Source organism: Sesamum indicum, linkage group LG5, assembly GCF_026168435.1.
Source record: "Sesamum indicum cultivar Baizhima isolate 11 linkage group LG5, ASM2616843v1, whole genome shotgun sequence".
Taxonomy (NCBI): domain Eukaryota; kingdom Viridiplantae; phylum Streptophyta; class Magnoliopsida; order Lamiales; family Pedaliaceae; genus Sesamum; species Sesamum indicum.
The window spans coordinates 14,851,144-14,876,140 of record NC_142661.1 but is presented as its reverse complement, the minus strand read 5'-3'; the positions used below and the strand labels follow the sequence as shown (position 1 = coordinate 14,876,140).

At 32.3% G+C, this 24,997-nt stretch overlaps 3 protein-coding genes across 3 annotated transcripts; 1 reads left to right on the top strand and 2 right to left on the bottom strand.

The window, feature by feature from the left end:
• Positions 1-2,046: 2,046 nt before the first annotated feature.
• Positions 2,047-6,059, bottom strand: LOC105162100 (cysteine-rich receptor-like protein kinase 43). The gene is made up of 6 exons (XM_011080039.3): positions 5,862-6,059; positions 5,596-5,738; positions 5,183-5,393; positions 3,698-3,932; positions 2,908-3,058; positions 2,047-2,572 (listed from the first exon to the last, which is right to left on the bottom strand). The coding sequence occupies exons 1-6, from the start codon at positions 5,923-5,925 to the stop codon at positions 2,186-2,188; spliced, it is 1,191 nt and encodes a 396-aa protein (XP_011078341.1). The 5' UTR covers positions 5,926-6,059; the 3' UTR covers positions 2,047-2,185.
• A 5,365-nt stretch (positions 6,060-11,424) lies between these two features.
• Positions 11,425-12,738, bottom strand: LOC110012009 (HMG-Y-related protein A-like). The gene is made up of 2 exons (XM_088880250.1): positions 12,471-12,738; positions 11,425-12,186 (listed from the first exon to the last, which is right to left on the bottom strand). The coding sequence occupies exons 1-2, from the start codon at positions 12,564-12,566 to the stop codon at positions 11,674-11,676; spliced, it is 609 nt and encodes a 202-aa protein (XP_088736376.1). The 5' UTR covers positions 12,567-12,738; the 3' UTR covers positions 11,425-11,673.
• A 7,081-nt stretch (positions 12,739-19,819) lies between these two features.
• LOC105162173 (uncharacterized) lies at positions 19,820-24,210 on the top strand. The gene is made up of 2 exons (XM_011080141.3): positions 19,820-20,280; positions 23,746-24,210. The coding sequence occupies exons 1-2, from the start codon at positions 19,822-19,824 to the stop codon at positions 23,908-23,910; spliced, it is 624 nt and encodes a 207-aa protein (XP_011078443.2). The 5' UTR covers positions 19,820-19,821; the 3' UTR covers positions 23,911-24,210.
• Positions 24,211-24,997: the final 787 nt, after the last annotated feature.

Here is a 24,997-nt window from a genome sequence, read left to right as displayed (position 1 = left end):
AAAGAGACTGTTTATTTTAAGCTAAGTAATATATTATTATTATATTCGCAAGAGATCAAAATTTTCATTATTCACATAAGAAAATTACAACATATCAGCATAAAAAAATATATATAAATGTTATTTTTTGGTGTAAAATAGGATTACTTTGATAAATTTATAAATGTAAGGGAATAAAGTAATAAAATTAAATTTATTGATCATTCTATCCTCCAAAGAGTCAAAATTCAGCCATTTTTTTCCGCTGGAAAATAGTTAAAGGGACCAAACTGAAACAAAAATTAAAGTTTAAGGATGCTAAAGTCAATAAATAAACTTGAGGGGTTCAAATGATTTTAAACGAAAACTTAAAGGAACAAATATAGTATTTACCCTATAAATTAACTTAAAAGTGAAAAAAGTAATATTGAAACTGTCTTTTCAAAAGCAATAATCAAATATACTATCCAAGAATTCATTATTTTGAACCTAATTCCAATTATTTAAAAAACTATTTATAGATTATATATTAGTATTAAGCATAAGCAAGTGAAAGATACACAATAGATTTATATAAGTTAAGCATACAAACTACAAGAAAATAGCTCAATAGTAACGAAAAAATTAGCGTCAAAATAATTAGCAAGTAAAAATTCTTATTGCCAATCTACACTATTTAATATATAAAATTTACTTGATAACTGATTTCACAACGAAAATTTACTTGCTAAAAAATTTAGCAATGAATTGTTTGAAATATATATTAAATAAATAGATTACCATCAAAAGTTCTATTTTTTAACTAGCCCGACGGTGATTTTAAATAATATAATTAGCATCAAAAGTTTTACTTTTAATATAATTAATTTTTTTTATAGCTATTGAGCCATTTTAGAGTGAGATTTCCTTTTATCATATTTTTTACTTTTTGCTTATCAAACATTTAGGTTCAAATATTAAACATTCATTTGTTTTCCACAAATATTTACTAAAGAAACTTGAATTCTTAAAAAACATAATTATAAGTAATTCTTAGAAAACGACTTTTTATAATCTTAGGTATGTTTAAAGTATTTACCATAATTCTTCCTTACGGTAAAAATACTCGCCACGATTTCCAACTATGGCTAATTTTTGGCGTCACCTATTGAAACACTGGTTAATAGTCGTTGTCTAATTAGGACTAATAATTTACCATAAAATTTTTCACTTTTGAGTACAGTAATATTTAGCCATGACAAAGATGCATATTTCTTGTAGTGACGTCATCTAAATTCTTATAATAATTAATGGCATCATATGAATGAACAATCTATCATTTTTCTTGAATTATGAGGGGGAAAACATTTACTTTTGTATAACTCATAATTATGTTATTTGAACATACTGATATGCATAAGTAATGCCTTCAAACATAATTAGAATAATTCATTTTTTAGGAGTAAAAAAGATTTAGCATAAATTTTCATATTTTGAGGGGTCTAATATTTATGGAGTAAAATTCATCTTCATATATGAGTTTTGCCATTAACGTCATTTTTTATAACTAAATATAAATGACTAAGTTAGTACTTGAATTTTATTATTAATATCACTTTAATATCCAATTAATATTTTTTAATTTTTATTATCTTTTATGTAATGATTATTTTACCGTAGATACTAAAACTGAAAATAATTAATACAACAAATTCTTTTTTTTGCATAAAAAATTATTTCTTCTTTGTTTAAACCATTTGATGTTCAAGTTTTGTATTTTGATTATTATACTTGATAATAATATTTTTGGTCTCAAGTCTCAAACCCTCGTTTCTACGTGTAATAACATCCAAGTCTCAAGAGAGGGTGTTTATCTAATTGTCCTTTGAGAAAAAAGCTTTTTAGTTACTTAACATGGGATATCCTTTTAATTTTACTTGAAATGATCTTGTTATTTCCAGGGTTTTATTTGGTCCCAGATGGATGTGAGTGGAGTGGATAATAGGTACTTATGATGTGAGTTAATGGATGAGACATATCTTCTCCACTTCTGACCAATCTACTCTGTGGCTATGTACACATCAAGAATGAGGAGAGTAATGTGTGAATGATAGTCTTGACTTTGCAATTTGATTCCTGGCCTCCATTCTCTAAACATCTATCAACATCAGAACAACAAAACCTATGAACACAAGTATCCTAGTAATAAACTCCTACACATGGAAGGCTAATCTTTGACAGGACGCTTCCCATGAGGATCTAATCTGGGGATTCTAACACTTGATGTGGTTGCAGTTAATGTGCTACTGGAGTCTAATGATTGAGAACTGGATACGCCAGAAGGTCCAGAAGCAGAGGATGATGCAGTTGGCCGACGGGGCATTCTGTATCTAGATCCGGAGTATCCAGGTCTTGTTGGTTCTTCAACAATATTGCTATGCTTCTTTGACAACATTACGACAACGCGATCCATGTCGGGCCGTGATTTTGGATCAGACTGCACGCATAGCAACCCTATATGTATGCACAATGCTATTTGATCGGCATCTGCTGACGACTCTAGTGTTGGATCCATAATTTCCAAACTCCGGTGTTTCTTGTAAAGCTTGTACGCCTGTAAACAACAGAAGTACATAGAAGAAACATTCTCAGTCACATTTCGAAGCTTATTTACCCAAAAAAAAAAAAAGAAAGAAAAGAAAGGAGATTAGGAGGATGACATGTGAAACCAGCAAAAGGCATTACTACTTGTATATATATACTCTACTATTATGGTAACAACAAAAAGTAGATAGATTATATCTGCAATTTAGCTTTCGTTAGACTGTTAGCATAAGAATTTCGAAAACTTCAAGAGGGAATCGGCAATCGAAAAGGTGATGGACCCCTCCTGTAAGAATAGTTTCAGTACTATAGCTATCAGTATACACCCAAGAAACGTATTTTTACCCATTCGGGCAGGCTCTGTGAATCAGGATCTCTGTTAAACTTTGAATTTTTCTGTCCACTGATCAGCTCCAGAACCACAACCCCAAAACTGAACACGTCTGCTTTTTCAGAAAGATGGCCATGTATGAGATACTCTGGTGCCATGTATCCACTGTTATCCATAGTAAATTTGCCACTTAGCAGAATGTAATTGGATGTTGCTATGCAACTCAAACCTGAATTGCAATATAACAACAAGGGTCAATTACACTTAGACCCCCTTATAAGAATGCGAAATTACACTTTCCCTCAAAAAAGTTTTAGAATTACACTTACACCCCTCCTGAAATTTATTGCTTACACATGACATCTAATGTTCGTTAGAGTTTGAACAAAAAAACTGATGTTAGCAAACAAATTACATATATTTTTAGTTTTACCCCTCATTAAACATTCCCATGTAATAATTTTATATTTCTATGGGGAAAAATGTGAAGATGTTAACCTCACTTCCTAGATATGCATTAAATTTATCTCTTTGTAAGTATAAAAATATGCTAAGGAATGTTAAATGACAGCCAGAATTAAAAATATATATAATTTTTTTTGTTAGCATCAGTATTTCTCGTCCAAATTCTAACAAGAGCGAGTCAACTGTAAACGAAGAAGTTTCTAGAGGGGGATGGTGTAAGTGTACTTTCAAAACTTCTTTGGGGAAAGTGTAATTTCACATTTTTATAGGGGGTCTAAGTGTAATTAACCCTAAAACAAAGAGCTGAACTTCAAAATTTTCCAGGGAATGAAAACATACTTGGTACCAGCTACACGAGTGTTGACATGAGTTTCATCTTCAGGATAGAGTCGTGCCATGCCAAAGTCAGAGATCTTGGGAACCCATTTTTCATCAAGTAGGATATTGCTAGCTTTGATGTCCCGATGTATGATGCGACAAGGAGCCTCTTCATGAAGATAAAGCAAGCCCTTCGCCATGCCTGTTATCACGTCATACCTTCGTTTCCAATCAAGAAATTCCCGTTTATCAGACTCTACATCAATGCCATGAAACAGTGTCAATACCTTATTTTGATGGCACATAAATCTAGTGAAGATTACCAGTTGAAAATAGGTTTCAATTAGGTTCATCCTATGAAAATGTTTTAATGCTTAGACATTGAACAGGCCCAAATGTGTTCCTTTTAGCATTCCATCATATTATGTTGTAATAAGAACCTGCAGAGGATGGCCAAGCACTATGGGAAACTTGTCAACAATTGCATTAGATAACAGAGATGAATGGAAATTACTTCCACTTGCTTTCTGAGAATTTATGATTCAAAAACTTTCAGGGTGTTCCGTTACTGCATGGGAATTGTATGACTGGGGCTTAAAATTATGATTACATTTACTAAAAATGTGGAATTACAATGTCAAAACTTGTGTTCCATCAAGCACGAATCCATATAATCATAGGACTTTTAAGCACACCCCAAAGTTGCTGATCCAATCAAGTAGTATCACTATTTATTCAAATTGTAGGCAACAATTTGCAGTAGAAACTATAATGAGTTTACATTTCCACTGGATTTCTAGAAAACAAGATTTACATTCTCATGGGTTTCCATAATATATCGCAATTGTACATGCTTAAGCATAGTTCCAACTTAATGCCAGTCATACGAAGCAATCTATTGAATGCCAAGGCCAACTGATTATCTCTAAAAAAGAATAGCTAACAACCTTATTCTGTACACTTTGCAGTTGTTTCCAAAAGTTTCTTTGAATTGAAAAGTATTCAGAAACAATTTGACTGGAAGATTACATATTTCATGTAACGTGCATTTTGTCTCTCAATGTTTGACATGATTAAATGGCAAAGTGCTTTATTTGGTTATCAGGACTACTCATGGCCGGCCAACTTTGTGGGATTACATCAAAGAACCAACACAGATATGATTTGCAATTCAAGCTTCACAATGCTAAATTGAAAGTGTTCTGCACAAATAATAAAAGATAAATTTTATTTACCCGACTCGCATTGCAGTTGACACCAAACATGCAAAATGAGGTAATACAAACAACTTGCAACCAAAATTAGATCCTAGGCTTTAGAGATTAATATTTGGATTGATTTCTTGTCAGAGGATATCAAACAAGATGATAACAAGACTTAAATAATTGTGTTTTTACTGATCATAGAGAAACCGAATGATATCAAACCTTTTTAGTGTATAGATGATGATAGAGAAACCGAATGATAATCAAAAGGCAGAAGGACGAAATAAACAAGAGAACTTACTGAATAGCAACTTGTCAAGGCTCTCATTAGCCACATATTGATAGACAAGCAGCTTTTCTGCGCCATGTACACAGTAACCCAACAATTTCACCACATTTCTATGCTGTACACGTGCCAAAAGCTTTGACTCACTCTGGAACTCTTTCGTCCCCTGCGCTGAGCCCTGCGAAAGTTTCTTCACAGCTATTTCTCTTCCATCATCCAACTTTCCCTGTAAATTCCACATGCAAACCAGCCAAAATTGAATCTTTGTCCAACAACTTGATTGAATTTCATTAGTTTACAGTTTTTTCAGCCACCCAGACTCACACCCCTACCCAATCCCAACTCTATATGTTTCTTTTCTCAAGAGAAATTCAAATCCCACAAGATAATATACAAGTCTTGAGACTCAATCTTGATGATACATTTACCTTGTAAACTGGGCCGAATCCCCCTTCACCGAGCTTTAGAGTGTGATGAAAATTTTTTGTAGCTGCAACAAGGGTGTCAAAGGAAAACTCCCTTTGTCCTTGTGCTTGTGCTGCAATTTTCTCCAAGTCCACCTCGTTTCGGTCTTTAATCAAACAGTTGATGTTGAGGAAACACACATCCCATAAACGCCCCAAGACATCAGTCCGATGATGAAAACCAGAAAAACAAGACAAGAATCAAATAATTACAACTCGAAAAAAGTCACCTTTGCTTGAGTTAAATGTGAATGGCTTGATCAGATTCTGGAGGAAGCTTCTGTGTTTAGTCATTTCATCCTACCATTCCATGAATGAGTAGGGTACTGGGGGCTTGAAGTTTTGACATTATGAATTCACGAACGCGTATCGAAGTAGATATACTCATCTCTGGGCCACCTAATACTCCAGGTGCTTCCAATGAAACAAGCGTGTTGACTTGAGATTGACGGGGTGGTAGGAACTCGTTATCAAAACCCGCCGGCTGCGCTAACATATTATATTGGGATAATTACATTTTACACCCTCTCGCCATTACCATTCTTATATAAATTATTCCTGTCTTTTTAAAAATTACAAAAATTATCCTTGACATTCTTTAAAATCTCAAAATGCCTCTGTTGATTTGGACAAACTTCAATTTAATTTTTCAATAATAAAAATACCCTCATGAGTATTCTGTAATTACCAAAAGATAAAGAAAAATGTCAAAATAATATTTATGAGATAAGTAATATAATCTCATATATTTTTTTATTATTTATACTAATTTTTAATTTAAATTATTTTATTAATTTTTTTATTGAATTTGTATATAAATTTACATCTATTAATAATTAATATATTAAATTATTTAATTGATATATTAATAGAAATTAGTTATTAGCTTATAAATTCAAATTAAAAAATTATTACACTTGTATAAATTATTTTAAATTTTTAAGATTAAAAAATTATTTATACTCTATTTTTATTTATAATTAAATTTTATTAAAATTAATAAGGTATAATTCAAAATAAATTATGTAGTTTATATAATTTATATTAGAATAAGTAAAATATATAATATTATAAAAAATATTTTAAATTATTAAATAATTTTTAAAAAAAAAATATTCGTTCTTCCCATTCCTATCACAATGTCTACCCTCAACTTCTGTCTGTGCCTTCATTCCCACAGCCCCATTGAGGCCTACGGCCGTGCCCCACTTGCACCCAATCTTTCATCCTCCTTCGCCATTGTTAGCCATCAAATATATATATATATATATATAAAATATATACATATAAATATATTCAATTATATTACATCTTTATATATTTATATTATAAACATATATACATGTATGCATAATTCATTAATGTTGATAAAATTTAGTTATAAACAAAAATAAAAAAATAAATTTTTTAATTTTAAGAATTTAAAATAATTTATATAAGTGTGATAATTTTTAATCTAAATTTATAAGCTAGTAACTAATTTTTATTAATATATTAATTAAATAATTTAATATTTCAATTATTAAGTGGTGCAAATTTATATACGAATTCAATAAAAAAATTAATAAATTAATTTAAATTAAAATTAACAATTAATATATATAATTATATAAAAATATATGGGGTCATCGTATTCATCCCCATAAATATTATTTTAACACGTCCTCTATCTTTTGGTAATTACAAAATACCCCCGAGGGTATTTCTATCATGAAAAATGAAATTAAAGTTTGACTACGTCAACAGATGCATTTTGGGATTTTTAAGACTGCTAAGGTTGGTTTCTGTAATTTTTAAAAAGACAGGGGTGGTTTGTGTAAAACACCAATAAGTAAAAGAGTGTACATGAATTATCTCTATTATATTTTAATTAATTTATTCATTTAATATTTAATATTGATAATTTAATTTTATTTAAATGAATTAACTTTTTTAATAATAAAATATTACATGTATTGACTTTTTTGCAACTGAAGTTATTACTCAAATTATTTTTTTGTTGTTAGCTATTACATATGAATTGCATATTTAAAAAGGTTAAACGCAATAATTTACCCCTGTGATATGTAAAATAATCAGATAATCCCTATGGGGAAAAAAAAAACAAATTATTCCCTGTATTTCAAAAAAATAAAGTAAATTACCCCCTTATCAACGGTTTAGAGATGGGGTAATTTGCTTCATTTTGAAAAACATATGAGACAATTCGCTATTTTATTTTTTACATAAAATTCTTTGCTCATTTCTCATATCACAGGGGGTAAATTGTATTTTTTTTTCTAATTAAAAATATGCCTTAATTTTTGTAACATTTGTGTGTACATGAATATTTTCTAAATAATGATATAAATAAAATAAAATAGAACTGATAATCAATTAAAAAATCCATTGATGTTAAATACAATAGTTAAGTAATAACAAATCTATAAAATAAACAAATAAAAGTAAAAGTTTAAAATCTTGGCTAAATATGTGCCAAATGGTCCAAAATAGCACCCTTTAAATTTTAATAACTCATAAATATTGAAAAATGTATAATAAAGTCAATATATACTTGAAACATGTACTAAATTTTTTTTAAAAAATAAAATTATATATTTATTGTGGATCCAATCTTTACCATCTTTTTATTACGAGCATATAAAGATACTAGTAAACATATATTGTGTTGGAAAGTTTTCAGTTTCGAGTAAGTGAAACAACGTTTTGAAATATAACAATCGGATTTAGAAATCAAAAGGAATTAAAACCACGTTGGAACAAATAACACAAAACAATTAGAAATGATATTAATGACAAGAAATTTAAATCGAAAACTTACAACGAGAAATTGTATCGCAACAATTCTCAATCCAATAGTAATTGTTAATTTAACCGAATCGCAGAATTACTGCTTGCCTTGAAGAAAATATACGTCCCGTGTCAATAGTGCACCGGGTACAACGTAATTTCTCTCAAGATTAGACGGTTGCAGTTTTTTCAATTTTATCACTATACTGAAAAACACCTCAATCAAACACTTAGAAACTCGTAACCAAAACTTTATAGCTCAAATCCCGACACGTTGGAGAGTCTGAATCTAACAGTTCACCTGAAGAAGACAATAATTGAACTATAATTCTCAATATTTTGACTACTGTGTGATAATAACTCAATGTTTGAAAAACTCCCACGTCTTGAAATACCAAAGTTTGAATATTTGCTTGCATCATTGATTTTTACATTTGTTCCCGAAAATAGATATAATCTATAATAATACAGAACATAATAAAAACAAAAATAAAATATCGTTTTCTTTAATTACTTATTGTTGTTCGTAATTATAAAAGTAGAGCATAAAATTTAGAATGCAAAGTAAACATCAATATAACAATAAAAATATACTTTTAGATATGCAAGTGATGGGGAGACCCCTTACTTTCAAACAAAATACTGAAAATACCTTTAATGAAGGGTATTTTCGTCATTTAAGAGCCTAGGATCCGCGCATTAATGAAGACGGGTCAGATAGACCCGTTTTGTGGCTGAAGACCCGATTCAGGGAGGGCCGTCCGACCGCAAATGCCTATCACCCTGATGGTGATGCGTGGCCCAAACAACAATATCCACATAGGCCTATAAGTACCTAGACGCATTACTTTTTGAGGTAATTGACATTTACTATTTTCAACCTACATTCTCCAGTTCACATATTTTTACTTCGAACAACTCTAACTTGAGCGTCAGAGGGTCGTTGTCGGGGACGAACCTGACGAGCCTCACGTTTGTGTTTTATCCTCATAATCCAATCACTAGATCTTGTGAGAGTACGTATCCGTGATCGAGATAACCAATCGAGGTCGCATATTTCGAGCGAGATCAGGAAGAAATATTTGATTTACAAAAGCAAAATAAAAAGAGAATAAATTGTAAATTTTACTTGAAATTGAAGTTGATAAAATTCTAAAAAATTGGAGAAGAGAAGTGACGTAAATGAAGAAAAATACTGTATACTTAATATATGTAAAAATTTGAGGAAGAGGATGTCGATTTAGCAGAGAACCAATCGTGAGTGGACAAGAGACGTGGAATGGGCATCGAGGAAGTGGAGGGGGAAACATATTGTTAATGTTGCTTATCGAACATTACTTGGTGCATGCATATACCATATATGGCGAGAGAGGAACTTGAGACGATTTGAGCACACCCATCGGCCGGAAAGTGTATTAGCTACTTGCATCATAGAAGACGTTAGACAGAGGATAATTAGTATTAATCTTTTCAGTTCTATTAGTACATGTGCACTTTATAGACTTTGGCGTATCCCTTGGTTTGTTGGGGGAGTCACCATTTGATTGTTGTATTTTACCTCTTTTTTTTAATGAAACTTACATTTACCCAAAAAAAAAAATTGAGGAAGAGAATTAATTGAATTAGCTTAAGTTAAGGAAAAATTATCGATTAAAAAGCAAATATCAAGCGTGATTAGTTGTTAAATTAATAGGTGAGTCATAAATTGGAGAAAATTAATTGAGATATTTGCATAATTTTTAAATCTGAGACCATATAAAGTTAGAAAACTGATGCACTCTATAAAAAAAATAGCTTTAATTAAGAATTGATTAATTAACTTAATCAAAGAATTTTAATTAATATATATTTACAAAAGTTGCAACCGGTTAAATAAGTGAATATAAATAGGTTTATTACAAAAGTATAAATATATATATATATATTCAAATTTAATTACACATAATATGTTATTTTTAATTTTATTTATTTAAATTTAAACTATTGATTTAAAATAGATAAAATCTACAATGTTGATTTATTAGTTAAGTTTGGACCTTAGATTGATCAAAATCCAAAGGTTATTACATAAGAACATAAACATTATTTTAGAATTTAAATTAAGAAAATAAAAAAAAATAGGAATACACGAAACGCGCCAGGTGGGTATTTTGCTTTATCTCTAATAACACAGAGGGTTATATTACTATTTTTTTCACAAGGGGATAAATTGCTCAATTCCCATAATAGGATGGTAAATTGCATTTAACTCAAATATTAGATGCAATTTTTCAAACCACAAGATCTACATATCAAATTACACAAAATATTAAAAAAAAAGATATAATTACCCCATAAATAAAATAAAAAAATAGGTCCTTTTGTATAGTATATAAGAATATTTTAATCAAATTCAACCCAAAAAATTGTGAAAACAAGCCTAAAAAAACACTAATTCACAATCAATACACGTGAAGGAATTGCATATTTTCTTAATACAAGAGATATAGAGCATTTTCAGAATATGAGATGGGCAAAAATGCAAATGAACTCTCTCAAAACAATAGCATGCGCGCGATGAAAGAAAGAAACAGAAATAGCCCATCTCCCAATGCACTTTCCTTTAATGAGATATAATAAACCAACCAAAGTGATAAAGCAAAAAGCACAAAAGTACATAAATATGAAAACAATACAATCCAACCATGTCAACATTAAAATACCCTCTTCCTACTTTCTACCCATCAAATCCTTTGTATAATTCTAATTTTATATTCTTTGCTTTTAATTTTGTATTATATTCTATTAAATATTAATAAATTTAAACTAATCATATAATATTATGATTAAATATAATTTTAAAAAAAAATTAACTATATAATAAATATAATACATTTACTCTGTGATTAATTTAATTCAACCAAACCTAATCCAAACAAAACATTTCGTAATTTAAAATTCTTACTTTAAATATAAATCCATCACTCTAAAGGTAGAAAGCACAAAAATCTAATGAACATTGCATTGCAAAGAATTTTTCATTTTTCACTAAAACGGGAGAATCCCATGCCATTTCAAACCTCACCATTAAAATTTACACTAATGTTACAACACCATCATCATCAACAGGCTGCCCCCTCACTTCACCATCCTAAATCAAGATTAACTCGAACTACAAACATCCATAAATAACAACCAAAACAAAGTGACCATCAACCCCACTAATTACCACTACACTCCCTAAGCTATTTCTGTCTCTCCCTCTTCTTCCAATCAAGCTCCTACAGGCGCAGCTACAGCAGGCTTCACTTTAGGAGGCCTGCCACGCCCGCGAGGCGCACCTCCGGTGGCGGTAGCAGGAGGTGGAGCCGCACCCGCACCTTCTGCGGCACCCTTCGGCGGCCGCCCACGTTTTTTCCCAGAAACATTGCCAGTTGTACTTGTGGCCTTGGGTTTAGGCGGCGGCGGGGGAGCCGTTGGATCGCGGGATTTCGGAGGCCGGCCGCGGGGACGGGGGGGCGGCGAAACGGTGCCAGGCGGAAGTGGGGATTTGGGCTTGGGGGGGCGTCCGCGTCCGCGGCGTGGCGGGGCATTTGGGTCGGGTTTGAGGTAGTTGTTCTTGATGAAAAGGAGCTGGCCTGCAGATTTCATTTTGTTGAGGTGGTGAGTAAGGAGTGTGGAGTGAGCGGGCGGGAGATTTCCGTAGGTGGCTTCGATGTGCTTTGAGATTGAAGATTTATTCGAGCCGTTCTCCTCGTTTAATGCTTCAATTGCTGCTAAAATCATCTGTACAATATCACAATTTTGAACTGAATGTCAGTTTTTGGCAAATTTCTGAAAGGGAGAAAATTCTTCAGACAAAACGCCACTTGGGCTGCTAGAAACCTCAAAAACAAAGCAAACCCGAAACAGGGAAGCATGGAATTACAAATCTCACGCGATTTGCACAGAATTTTCAACTTAATTTCCAAGAAGATGCAGGTTATTGTCATAAAAACTTGAGCCCACAAAAGTAACAGAAAAGATAGGTTACTCAAAAAAACAAAAAGAGAGAGAACAATTCTGTTTACCTCTGGATACTGAGGCAAAGTGCCGGGAGGCACAGGCGGAGCCGGCGCCGGCGCCGGAGGTTGAAAATGATTAGCTTGCACTTCTTCACTCGCCATGCCACGAACAAAGTAAATCTTGGGCAAGAAAGATGGGAATTAAAAGCAGTGGAGCTACAGTAGGAGCAGAGAAGATTTTGGATGGACAAAATTGGGAGAGGGGAAGGGATATAAAAGGGTTCAACAGATCGGAGCTGGTAGAAGAAATGGAAAAAATTAAATAAACAAAGCGAAAAAACAAGAGAGGTATTGAGTGTTGATGGGACTGCATCTGCGGCTGGGGGTTCTTCTTTTCGTTCTGATCCAACGGTGGATCATGCCCCGACGATGTTTCACATGGATCGATGACGTGGCTGTGCTATTCCTTTATCTTATTTCAAAATGGGGCTCCAATTTGAAAATATATATTTGTGCTGGGTTTTATAACCTGTTCAAGCACTTCAACTGTTTCATGTGCGTGTCGCAAGCTTATTGGATGGTGATAAAATTCAAGAATTCTATGTGGGCTAATGTGCGTGGGTGTAGGTGGAGTCGAGAACATGGAAACAAATGCTCTGTCATGCGAGTGAGGGAAGTGGGTTCCACTGTGAGAAAGATAAAAACGAGCTCGTAATATGAGAAGCGTCTTATTTCATTTATGTTTATGTGGCTGGATTGTATAAATAAATTTGCATTCATTTAGATTTTATATCTATTTGTAATATATGCCGTGGTTTGATTCGAGTGAGAATGTCCAATTCTTTTTAAAAAGTTATAAAAGTGATACTAAAAATGGACTAATTCAAACAAATCAAAACTGCCTCAAAAGAAAAGAAAGAGATTGCATATCCTCGAAGTCCAACGTGTACCCTGAGAGGCCCAACTCAAGTAAGGATCCAGGGTGCCCTAAAAAGCCGAGTCCGAGTAGCATCCTATTAAGTCCCCCTAAGGAAATAAATTGACCAAAAAAGTCCAATCGACCCAAAAATAAGAAAGCCTTAATCTAAAAAGACCTCATAAATCCAATAGGAAGTTTAGGGATTTAAAATCCTCCTGTCAAAGTCAAAATTCATATCATATAATGTCCACGGGTGACTTAGATGGCAACCACATAGAATTTCTAGAGGCACACCTCACAAAATCAGATAAGGATTACTCGCCTTTCAGGGACACATAGTGCCTTTAGCTAGAAGTAGCCTATAAACCCTAAAAGTTTAGACTCGTCTGGGAGAAGGAGTTTCTTCAACCACCTCACCAAAAATCTGAAATGGCATCTTTATCCCTAAAAGATACCTTCATCCACTGCAGACTCCAACCGTCCCTCAAGAATCGTGAGCACTAGGGTGAAAGAATGTGGATCAGTCCGAAAAACATGGCATAAGCATGAAACAACAGAAATAACAATTCAAAGCGATAATTAAACCGAATCAAATGGGAGTTCCTTTTGATAATTCTCCGGCCTTTGGCCTTTTAAATGCATAAATTAACAAATAAATAACAAGCATTCACATGGCTAAGGAATTAAATAAAAGGAACAAAAATATAAGCAATGATTTACATTCCGATATGATTTCTATTCGTTTACATGCCATAACTCCGATCTCCATCGGATTTGTCCAATTGAGGATTCAACGTAAAATTTCTCTAAAATTAGTCCACACCACACCCGTGGATATGATCCCAGATTAAGTCCTACGATTTTAGAGTACATTGGAAAACTCACTGTTACATACTGATAGGGGATATATCCTCTTTTGAAATCCATCGTATTCGCCACATACTCCAACTGCACAAAATAAAGTTTATGATGATCATGCCTCACGATATAGTCACCGCTCGCTATATCAAAGACACATTTTTCGTAAGCACGTGACTGCCATGATTTCTCAAATTCGAAAACTAAACTAATACTATCGAAATCGAAAATCGCAGTCATACCAACCAAGCCTTAAGGAGGCTTCCATATGACGATTCTCTCGAGTCAGTTCAGTTAGTTGATTACTTTGCCAACTAACCCACTAAAATTGCACAGACGACTTACGTTTCCTGTTGATGAAACACGGCACAGTACTTAGTGCAAGTCTTTTTAGGACCCCCGATGTCCGATCTCGAGGTCCTCGATTTGAAACGTTTAAAATCGACCCTTATGAGTTAGTTTTATAACTGCCAAACCCATGCACTACCCCACTCCGCGGGTTAAACTTTTCGAACTGTGGGCATTTCGTTGTACCATTCAAACCCCATTCAATATTAGTGGTAAGCACAACGAAGCACACTGTCAATTTGATGAATTATTACCGTATTCATCAATTCACTATTATTTGATAAAAATTGGCGAACGACAAATAACCAATTCAATTGGCTTTTGGTTACCCATTCCAACATTTCGATGCATGCCTTGTCTCAAGGTCCTCAACAAATATTTTCATTGTTATAATCCAATGGTCAGCCTAACTACATACATGGACTATTCGATTGGTTTGTGGACTTTGTTGTGAGGTTAAAGCTAACAAAAATAATAAGCACAACACACATATTACTAAAACGAATACTTACTTTATTTGTACATTCAACATTAGATTATAAAAAATTGCTAAAAAGTATTGCAAAAATATCAATTTAATTAACTTTACGGTCACCTATTCTATCACTCTTTAGAACGGTGGCCATGATCTCCTCCCATGCTGCTCATCTCCATTAATAAACACATGGGAAGAAGAGCCCGTTAGTTTGCATGCATGGCTTTGTATACAAAATCCTGGTTCCAGTGCTAGGGTTTACATCTTCCTACCTCCTGGCAGCACTGAGCCCGTATCCAACAGCATAACATATGGGAAAATTGCAATCGGAAGTGGTGGATTTCCTGATAGAGCATTAACTCAAAAAAATAACATGAAATTATTCAAGTTCTGGATTTCCCACTTTCTGAAGGAAACCAAAAAAGAAAAAAAAAAAAAAAAGGAAAGGAAGCCAAGAAGAGACGAGAACAAGGAAGAAAAGAAAGAGAAAAGAGAGATAAATGGGTTCTTGCAGACCCTATTAAGATGGTGCCACAGTCACATGCTTTTGGTCCAATGCACCATGGACCTAATTAATAAATAAAAGGAATCGGGGTGCTGGTTGTGTAAAAGTCAAAACATAAATGGCCCAACACCAACTCAATCATGTTCTCTTGGGCTCTCCTTAAATGTGAAGTTAACCTGCAAAAATGAAAGAAAGAAGAACTAAAACTTTGGGTTGTGAAAAACTTAGCCCTCTCAAGAAAATTTCAAGTTTTAGTCTGCAAAAGATGCAAGTTTGTAGAATATTAAATTCATGCCCCATAAAATTGTGACATGTGGAAAATAATACATTAAAAATGAATTTCTATTTATATTATGAGAAGTTAATTCTTAAAGTAAATAGTTAATTAATTAGTAGTAATATTTATTTTTCAGCCTATCAAATGACGCCAAGTGTCAAATTTCATATTCTTGGTAAGCGAGATCATATCTTCCAAATTCAGCAGGTGCAGATCAATTTGGAAATGAAACCGTATCTTGTAAATGAAATCTAACAAATTATGAATGGCCAACCAAATCGTTTTACCTCATTGAGTAAATATGAAAAAGTTTTCTATCCTGCAACTATAAATAGTAGGGGTGTTCTTACAACATTTTAAAGACACACAATTGATGATACAAGTGAAAACACAAGTAAAATAGAGTTGAAGAAATCCTAAAATCCTCTATAACAAATCAAGAATGGCCCATAGGTGTTCATTGTAGAGATGAAGGAATGCCAATATTTGATTCAAGAATAAGTTGAAATACCCATGAATTAACTTTATCAAGGCACAAATCTACCTTAGCGGCACATCAAAGCTTCAATTCCACCAAAAAGTACCCAAAGTTTAAGTCAAATATTTCAAGTTTATAGCGTTTAATTTCAGAATATGTCAAAAGACCCTCAAATTAATGTTATTGAAGATCCAAATCAACATCAAAAGAGATTAAAATGTCGAGTTAACATTTGAGGTTGCCTAATTGAAAAACACATTCTTGAAACGAAGAATCAAAAGTTTCATGTAGAGACTTTGTACCGACAAGATGCTCAATTAAATCCAAGTATCATTTGTAATAATTTTCTTATTTCAATAAATTCAAAAATATGAAATTTGCACTACAAATCCTTTCGCATCTTATTTTGTGTTTTGCGCATGATTCCATTAAACGATTGGGGAGAGATTTTTTGTAAGTGGTGATGCATATTTTATTTATGAATTAAAATTTTAAATTTATGTTGCGCCTCTCTACCCACAACAAAATATAGTCATTGAAAAATAGTCAATAAAGCAAAATTGCGATCAACTTTGCAATTAATTTTCGATGGTATAATATATATGGCCTTCGGGAAATAGGCATTATTGTTGTGACGGGTATTTACGATAGCAATACACTTAGATGCAATTTCTTATTTTTGGGACAAAAAACAAAAGAAGTCGCAAAATTGACAATCATCTTTGGCAATGGAGTAACGACGGATTTTAGATGACCCAAGGAAAGTTTCAAAGGTTCCTCGAAATAGTGTTAGCTCCATCGCAAACACGATCCTGAAATTCCGACAAACACAATTTATCTCAAAACACTTCCGAAATAAATGGACAATAAATTATTTGTGACGTTATCTCCGACTGTCAGCGATGAATAAGTATTGACGATGATATTAGCGACGCAAACTCCGTCGCAAATTTCGGTTCTTTTGTTTCCGACGGCTTTCCAGATGGCATAGACGAACATGGTGTCACCATCACAGAAACGTCTCAAAAAGTGTCACTAATTGGACGAAATTATATCGTCACAGTAAATTGATTATTTTTTTATAGAGTAAAGTAATGTTATATAAAAATAAATAAAATTTAAAAATAGGAAATAGACGTAAAAAAATATGCCAATTAAAAATTACCATTATTATTAGTATAAACTTGCATATAATATTTTAAAATAAGGGACTTTGACTAATTACAAACATAATAGTTTTAATAAGTAATAATGTATTTCCCTTCAAATACATATTTTCCATGTGTATATATATCATATGTGATATTTTACATAGTTTCGATTCAATTTTTTAGGGGCAGTGATAATTTTGGTTTAGATTTAATTCAAAATAGCGAATTAAGACAATAAATAACAATTTAAGAACAAAAAATCTTAATTTAGCTTGAATCACGCACATGACACGCATGTGATCCCCTAATTTTGCTGATTTCTCTAAATTCCGACCACTTCGCATACGCAGATAAACTTTTTTAGCTTGTGCTTGCATGACAAGGTTGACGTGTTTAAGAAAACCACGTCATCCCTGCCAACTCACCTTGCCAGCAGGAACAGAGGAGGACAGCCTGTAAAATGGGGGAAGCTAAAGGTTGAAGAGAAAGGCATTGGTTACGGGAGAGGAGTGGTTGGAGACAGAACCGTGGGGAAATGCTTGCTGCAAGGAGATGAAGTGGTGTTGGTCGTCCTCCGAAGTGGTAGAGCTGACGATGGTGATTGGCTAAGAGAGGCGAGATAATTACACAAAGTCACGAATAAGGAGATGAATTGGAAAATGGCAATTTGGTAACCAAAATGGAAGGGTGTAGGCTCAAAATAGTTGCTGTGAGCTGAGGAGTATTTGGTGGTACTGTGACAGAAAATGGTGTTTAGACAGTGACAAATTGACAACGAGAAGAAAGGGTATCTAGGGTTAGAGGTTGAAACTTGTTATCCGATGAGGACACATGTGGTCTAGCGCCTGCAGATAGTGAGGCAGAGGGTGGTGCGCATGGCCAGAAAGTCGCCAAAAATATTCTCAGGCACCGGCCGATGGCGAAGATTGTGGAAGCTGCACTCAATGAAGTGGTGGTGGGTGGTGATAGGAATAAAATAAAATTAAAACAAAATGGGTGATTTTACAGGCATGCTGAGGTGGCAATGACGATATGTTTTCTTTTATCATGTCACGACTGTCACGTAAAATGAATCATATTATTTTAATTAATGTAGGCAAAATTACTTACCGAAATAGTTAAAAACCCTCAATATAAATAGATAATGCACAACACATGTGATGAATTCTAGCCAAATTAGGATAAATTAAATTAAAATTGACTGTTTTTAAAAATTACTGTCCTTAGTCTCTATTTTAGAATGTTTTTGAAACAAAAGTGTCACCACCCCTAAAAAACTGAATCAAAATTATATTTTTCCTTTAAAAACAATTAAAGTTTACACAAGATAACCACTTATATTAATTGCATGCACGATACAATATTAAGCAACGATATTCTTTGTACAACATTAAAATCATTAAGCCGACAAGGCAGGGAAGTGGGTTCCATCTACTGGGTATCTTGGAACAAACCCATTACAGACAAACATGCCTTAAGACTAATTACAATAATAATTATTATGCAGCGATTAGCAATATGGTTGGTAACTTGGTAGAAGGAACAAAATACATCAAATCTTTGCCTATGCATTCATTTTATAATTCGTGTTTACAGGTAATCCCCACATGGTTTGCCTCTTCTCATCTCCTTTACTCCCCCTCAAATCAACATTATTTTTGTTCACATGATAAGTTCTAGCTAGAGCTTGGGTTCATGCATTATTTTGTTTATATAAGTTGTTAGACGATTATCTCATTTAAAAATTTAAACTGTTAAATTGGGTGGTTGTCTTTGTATTTAAATCTTATTATCGCTCATTTATAAAAAGAAATTAGATTTTACGTACAGGGTTTGCACGTGATTGATGTAAGATATTAATATTAAATGATTGTATTTTTCAATTATATAAGTTTTAGACGAGGTGATCATTTAATAAAAATAATAGCTGAGAATTACGTACTTCGATCCTGCATGAAACCTACATAATCCTGCCTATGAAGCACATTGAGTGTGGTCAAGGATTTTACCTATAGGCAAAATTACATTTTTGGTTTTATAATTATAGGTTGTTAGCACTTTTGGCATTGTAACGTACTCCGTTTACATATTCACTCATTTTATTGACGAATTTAGTTTGAACATCTTATGTTTGGTCATTTTTTTGACAAATTTAGTTCTATGTTGATAATTTTGGTCCTCTTCACACTGTAATAGATCTTATTTTTGGTTTTGTAACTATGAATCATTACGACCAAAATTGTCAGTACATGAAAAAGACCATATATGAGATGTTCAGAACTAAACTAGTCAAACAAAGGACTAAATGTATAAATAAAGTAAATTACAGTATCAAAAAATACAAATAACCTAAAGTTGCAAGATCAAAAATATAATTTTACTTGCCTATATATTATCCTTGTATATATGTACATGCTTTTAACTACACCAACCTATCAAGCTACAAAACCAAAAGTGCAGAGCGCAGGAATGGCAAGTGACAGAGGAAACAAGCCGGTAAAGAGAGAAGGCACATACGTGTACAGTATCGTCCCACCGGCGTCTCTGAAAAATGCGATCTCCAAGGGGTGGGGGTCGCTCGTACGATCGAAAACTTACCGTGAGAGTAGTGATGATGGAGAGAAGAGGAGAGAGGAAGCAGCTACGGAATCGAGAAAATCGGTGTCGATTGTGCAGGAGAGGAGATCGGTTTCGTCAGAGATGGAAGCCAATGCGACGGGATCGGCAGCCGAATTACTTCAAGTGAGGGTGTTAGCGAGCGACATGCCGGCGCTCATGCAGGTGCACGCCTTCCGCTGTGCTAGAACTAGTTTCGAAAGCTTACGAAACTTTAGCTCCAAGCAAATGGCCTATAATATCAAGACGGTAAGCCGCTCATAACCGTACTCTTAGTTCTTTTTTGTTTAATCTTTGTTGTTTATTTTCTGATCCATTTGTTTTGTTTATTGTTATTTGATTGCTTTTTGCTTCTTAATTCCGTCCCAAAACTGAGTTTGATCACTTGATAGTAGGTGAAAAGTATTAGATCGAAATACTTTCTTTTTGGTATTTAATTTTCAAGATTGTTAGATCACAAATCATTTACCTTCAAATCATATAGATATTTTGAAAAAAAAAAAATTATTTCATATTAAAAAGGGTAATTAAACTATAAGGGGCTTTCTTGAAATTTGTCTTAATTATAAATACTCTATCGTTGTTTAAAAAATCATAAATATGTACTTTATTAAAATTATAAATACTCTAACAAATACCCTATATAATGAGTTGTCACAAGAACTATTTGTAATTTTAGGGGGTATTTATAATTTTTTAAATAATAGAAAAGGTATTTGTAATTATAATAAATGTTAGGGGAGTTTATTGTAATTTACCCTTTGAAAAAATGAAATCTTATTTTTAAGGTATTGTGAAAAATAAATAAGCGCAAATAAAATGAATTGTTTTATTTTTATAGTGACTCCGGGTCAACATCGATGACAAAAAAGAATCTAAAAGCTCGAAATATGACTCGGCACAATCCCCTAGCAAATTAAAAGTACTAATTATAATTTTAGTCCTGTAAATCAATTCTTACAGGACCAAAAATATCAACTCATAAGTTACAACTCCCTAAGTTATAGTAAAAAAATTCAATTTAATCAGGTTATGTGCAAATCACGTGCACTTTTTCAGCCAAATTGGGTGGAAAATGATGAAAAATGCTAAAATTTTAAGATTAAATTACGCAAATTAATTAATTAATATGGTCTTTACGAGACATTGTTTCTTCCTCGTCAGAGTAGAGGGTAAAATGCATTTTTCATCTTGTATATGTCGTGGGATGGAATTTTTGGTTAACTTCTATTTGAATTTTATAAGTGAGGATAATAATTTAATATAAAATTAATTATACTTAGATACTCTCTCAAAAAGTAAAATTATATTAGAAATTTTAAAATTATATTTACACCCCTTCTGAAAATTTATTGTTCACATCTGAAGACCTTTTGAATAAAAAATACTGATTTTAACAAAAAAAAAAAAAATTGCATAAATTTTCAATTGATATTTTTATGTAACAAATTTGTACTTATGAAGGAAATATTATAATGATTTTAACCTCACTCCACACATATATATATAATACATTTATTTCTTTATAAGTACAAAAATATCCATGGGAATATAAAATGAAGGAAAAAGTTAAAAATTTACGTAATTTATTTTGTTGTATTATCATTTTCATTTTAAACCCTAACGGAAGGGTAAGGTATAAATCGAAAATTTTTTGGAGGTGTAATTATAATTTTAAACACTTACACCCTTTTTGAAGGTACTTACACCCTTTTTGAAAACTTATTGTTCACATCTGAACACCTTTTGGATGAAAATACTGACCTTAACAATAAAAATTGCATAAATTTTCAATTGATATTTTCATGTCACAAATTTATACTTATGAAGGAAAAAATATAATGAATTTAACCTCACTCCATATATATATATATATATATATATTACATTTATTTCTTTACAAGTATAAAAATATCCATGGGAATGTAAATGAAGGGAAAATTAAAAATATACGTAATTTTTTTTTGCTTATATCAACATTTTTATTTTCAACCCTAACGGAAGGGTAAGGTATAAATCGAGAATTTTTGGAGGTGTAATTATAATTTTAAATTTTTCTGGGGGAAAGTATAATTCAGTAAAGGGTCTAAAAATTAACCCTTTAACATAATTAGCACATTTGGTCCAACTTCCGTCAAAAATGACAATTTGTTCGGAAAAAGACACATACTAGACACATGAGAACTCTCTTTTGCGAAGAATAGAAAGTATTGAAATTAGACTTAATTTTATGAAATATCGATATAATTTATTCAATTATTTATTAATTATCACTATTGATAAATAATTATGTATCTGAGGTACAATTTAATGAAAACAAATTTTCACAGATATTTGCTGATTATACTCTTATATATCAATGGATGTATTTCCTTACCAAAAAAAAAATAATTATTCTCTACATTATATAATATAAATTAATATTATTTACCATTGATAAATAAAATCAATTTTAAAACTTAAGTTTTGATCACTGTTAATCAACATTAGCTGTGATTTTACTTATGGTTAAAATATTGCCAGAGATATAAGTTGTAGCGAATATTTTAGCCTCGTTTGAAGAACATTCGGCTAATAGTCGTTGCGGGTAATTTTTTATTTTTAAGCATGATAATAAATCATAATAAAAAACTATATTTCTTTTGGTGACTAGCTATATACATAATCATCACGAATAATATTTTAAGGATAATTCTTTTTGTTATTAAAATTTGAAAAAATGAATTATTACTACAACAGGAACAAAATTACGTTGATTCATATTATTATGTACTTTTAAGACTATCAGATGCTCTACCATTAATCTTATTTCCTCTTAGTGTTGTGGTAATCAAATAATTGTACAAACAAGACATGCAATGAATAAGACATGTATTGCACCTAAAGTCTATAAAACAAAAGATTGATCCGAAAGACAGATAATGATAATTTAATAGAATAATAATATTTATTATTTTGTAACAATAATAAAATATACAATATTATCACCGGTAATTATTTTGTGAATTTAATATTACCACTTGATTATTTTATCATTTATTATTATTATATTTTGTTGTAGTGGTGAGTTAAGCTGTCGAAAACCTGTGAAATATTTACAATGCGACCACAATAAAATAAGTGAGCGACAAAGAAAATACCCCCTTTTTTTTTTTTTGGAAAAGTTGTAATTTTATGTCCTACGTACAATTTATCTTTTTTTGTGATTTTACTTCCATTTGTTTTAAAATTCATCAGATTTTGTCTCATAAGCTATAAAAATTTGCAATTTTAATCCCAACCATAAATTTTCGTGTGCTCCATTAAGTAACGGATTATTGATTTAACGAAAGGAGCAGTAATTTGTATGCACTCCGTTAAATATTTAATGGTCCATTAAATAATTGGCCATTGATTTAACGGAGAGAGCACGTGATTTCCACGTGGTACGTTAAATATTTAAAAAAAATTGAAATAAAAATTACAAGTTTTTATAATTTATGGGATTAAATCTAGTGAGTACTAAGATAATATAATAAAATAAAAGAAAAATCAATTGTGGAACGTAAATTGTAATTTTTACGCCTCTTTCCTAATTATATATATATATATATATGTATGTGTGTGTGTTGGAGTGGGACTGAAGTATGAGCATATATTATAAAATATTGCAGAATATTTGAAGTCAAATCATGTAATGATCATGTATGCAAATGTGTATCCATGAATTGACAGGAATTTGATAAGGTGTATGGACCGGCGTGGCATTGCATTGTGGGTTCAAGCTTTGGATCATTCGTAACCCATTCCACCGGCTGCTTCCTCTATTTCTCGATGGAAAAGCTGTACGTTTTGGTGTTCAAGACCAGAGTTCAAAGGGCGCTCCTTCATCAAACCTAGCATCCAGCCACACATGTCTCCAATGGTTAAAATTTGTGTGGTTTCCTACACTGTAGATTGCATTGTATTTTATATAGATAAATCAAAAACGTTATTTATGTTGGTAGCACTAATAATAGGGCTTGATTCATCATATTAGTATTAACGAAAAGAGCAAATCAAGGACGAGGTGGATAAGTGAGAAAGTGCATTTACTCGCTGGTGGGAACCCTCATGTGCAGATGATGATGTCATTACTGTATGATGTATTATTTCACTTGACTCTTCAAGATTTTAAATAGCAATTTCTCATGTTGGGTATTTGATGGAGAACTTCTTTCTAGGAACACTACGTTTTTTAAAACAAACACCTTTTATTATGAGGGATCATAGAAATAAAATCCCACAGTCTTTTTAGGATATCCAACAAACCTATACAAATTGGACCTCAAGTCTAACTTGTCTCCCATTAGTCTCCTGATGTACGTGGGACTTCCGCATACATTAAGGTTTTTATAGGAAGCAGGCTTGCCATGTCATATCCCATATGGAGTTTGGGCCACGGTCTTAGACTCGCTATGTTTAGCAATCTAGCTGTCGTATCAAGGCCATAGCCCCAGAAGGACTAAGGTAGTTCAGTGGAACTCATCATCAATCAATCTATGCTCAAGATGGTTCAAATCCTCATTTCAGAGATGTCATTCAGCTCTTGCACATTAGGAAGGGTCCACTGAAAGAAATTTTATTTTTTTTAGATAGTCCAAGAATTCACCACTCAAATACTCACTACCTCAATCTAATCCAATGACTTTAATTTTGATATCAGTTTTGTTCTCTGTTTGAAACCTAAAATTTTTGAACTTTCCAAAAGTATGTTATCCAAATTGTTCAACAACAGAAAAATATAATTTGATAATGCTAGGTTAGACAACGTTATCCTATCAACTGTATCTTAACATGATCACAAATAGCTAAGCATACCTAATTCTATAACCACTATAGCAATAGCCCTGTCATTGCCAAGTTTTAGGACCATCCGTCTTAGTCTTCTACTCTTTTTTACCACCTGTAAACCATTTACAGATTTGAGCTCTACGGATATCCAATA